Source organism: Terrapene carolina, unplaced genomic scaffold (assembly GCF_002925995.2).
Source record: "Terrapene carolina triunguis isolate 2854851 unplaced genomic scaffold, T_m_triunguis-2.0 Scaffold242, whole genome shotgun sequence".
NCBI lineage: Eukaryota > Metazoa > Chordata > Testudines > Emydidae > Terrapene > Terrapene triunguis.
Genome location: NW_020664593.1, coordinates 9,308,957 through 9,310,935, shown reverse-complemented (window position 1 = coordinate 9,310,935; position 1,979 = coordinate 9,308,957). Strand labels below are relative to the sequence as shown.

The following is a 1,979-nucleotide window of genomic DNA, read 5'->3' as shown; positions in this document are numbered from 1 at the left end:
CCCCCCCCCCCCCCGGGACTCCTGCCTCATCCAACCCCCCCGTTTCCTGACGCCCCACCCCCAGGAACCCTGCCCCATCCACACACCCCCGCTCCCTGTCCCCTGACCGCCCCCAGATCCCCACCGCCCCATCCAACCCCTCCTCTCATTTCTGATGGCCCCCCCGGGACCCCTGCCCAATCCAACCACCCCTTCTCCCTGTCCCCTGACTGCCCCCAGAACCCCTGCCCCTGACTGCCCCTTGCTGCCCCATCCAACCCCCCCTCCTTCCTGACTTCCCCCCCCGGGACCCCTGCCCCCAATTCAACCTCCTGTTCCCGCCCCCCCGAGCCCTATCCACACCCCAGTCCCCTGACCACCACCCCGAACTCCCCTGCCCTCTATCCAACCCCCCCTGCTCCGTGCCCCCTTACCGCGCTGCCTGGAGCACTGATCGCTGGCAGCGCTACAGCCGCGCCGCCCAGCTGGAGACGGGCCACTCCACCACCATGCAGCACAGAGCACTGGGTCAGGCTGGGCTCTGCAGCTGCGCTGCCCCAGGAGCTCACAGCCCCGCCGCCCAGAGCATTGCACCGGCAGCGGAGCGAGCGAGCTGAGGCTGCAAGGGAGGGAGGACAGCAGGGGACGGGCTGGGAACTAGCTCCCAGGCCAGGAGCTCAGGGACTGGGCAGGATGTAGTTTGCCGTAGTTTGCCCACTTCTGTTCTAGTGTGTGGATCCTACACTTGGACACTGGCCTTTGAATTCTGGGGAGACTTTGAATCCTGCTACAGTCTTCCAGCTGGTCTCTTTCCACTGCACCTCTTGGGAGAGCTCAGTGCTATCATGGAAAATGGTCATTAAAGATGATTAATATTCTCTTCCTCCTCCCCAGAAGTGGGTGCTAAGGCAATCTCAAAGAGACACGTCCGTCGTGACTGGCTGATCATACCGGATTCAATTGCATTTTACATGTATGAATCTGTGAACAAAGTGTCCCCAAAAGCTGGTCAGTTCTTGGCGGAAGCTGTTCAGACTCCAGTAATCCTTGAGATCAGGTATGAAAAGGTTTCCTCTATTCCTGGGGTGGCTTATGAGGAAATGGGGAGGATTAACTACATTTCCATACAGAGAGATCTTTGGGACAACAAATGAACCACCCATCATAGAGTAAACATTATGAAACCCATATACCAAAGCATATTTCTCCGCTTCCCCCCCCCCCGCCCTTGGTCAGTCCTTCCTACTTAGACCAAGGAATGTAATCAAGTGCTTAAAGCAGAAGAAACGGAATCAGAAAATCTCTGTTCTAAGAGTGACTCTAGAACAGAGGTGGGCAAACTATGGCCCACGAGCTACATCTGGCCCGCAGGACTGTCCTGCCCGGCCCCTGAGCTCCTGGCCCGGGAGGCTAGCCCCTGGCCCCTCCTCCGCTGTCCCCCCTCCTCTGGAGCCTCAGCTGCTTGCTCCGCCACCGGCGCAATGCTCTGGGTGGCAGGGCTGTGAGCTCCTGGGGCAGCGCAGCTGCAGAGCCTGGCCTAACCCAGTGCTCTGAGATGCGTGATGGCGGCAGCAGCGGCGTGGCCTGTCTCCAGCTGGGCAGCACGGCTGTAGTGCCACCAGCCACCGGTGCTCCAGGCAGCGCGGTAAGGGGGCACAGAGCAAGGGGGGTTGGATAGAGGGCAGGGGAGTTCGGGGTGGTGGTCAGGGGGCGGGGGTGTAGATAGGGGTCGGGGGTGGAACAGGGGGTTGAATGGGGGCAGGGGTCCTGGAGGGGCAGTCAGGAAGGAGGAGGGGGGTTGGATGGGGCAGGGATTCCGGGGGGACCGTCAGGAATAAGAGGACGGGTTGGATGGGGCGGCGGGTGGCAGTCAGGGGCGGGAGTCCGGGGGCGGTCAGGGGACAGGGAGCAGGGGTGTGTGGATGGGGCAGGGGTCCCGGGGGGGCATCAGGGAACAGGGGGTGTTGGATGGGGCAGGAGTCCCGGGGGGGGGGGGGGGG

At 62.2% G+C, this 1,979-nt stretch overlaps 1 protein-coding gene across 3 annotated transcripts in view; it reads left to right on the top strand.

Moving 5' to 3' along the window:
* The window catches only part of LOC112108286 (apovitellenin-1-like), a 4,630-nt gene that overhangs the window by 1,497 nt on the left and 1,154 nt on the right, over window positions 1-1,979 (top strand). For 2 of the 3 annotated variants that reach the window (XM_026657402.2, XM_029912777.1), the window contains one exon: window positions 874-1,036. In XM_026657402.2, the coding sequence (XP_026513187.1) occupies window positions 874-1,036 (163 nt within the window). The remainder of the gene's footprint in view (window positions 1-873; window positions 1,037-1,979) is intronic. The other variant, XM_029912778.1, reaches the window with a different exon arrangement.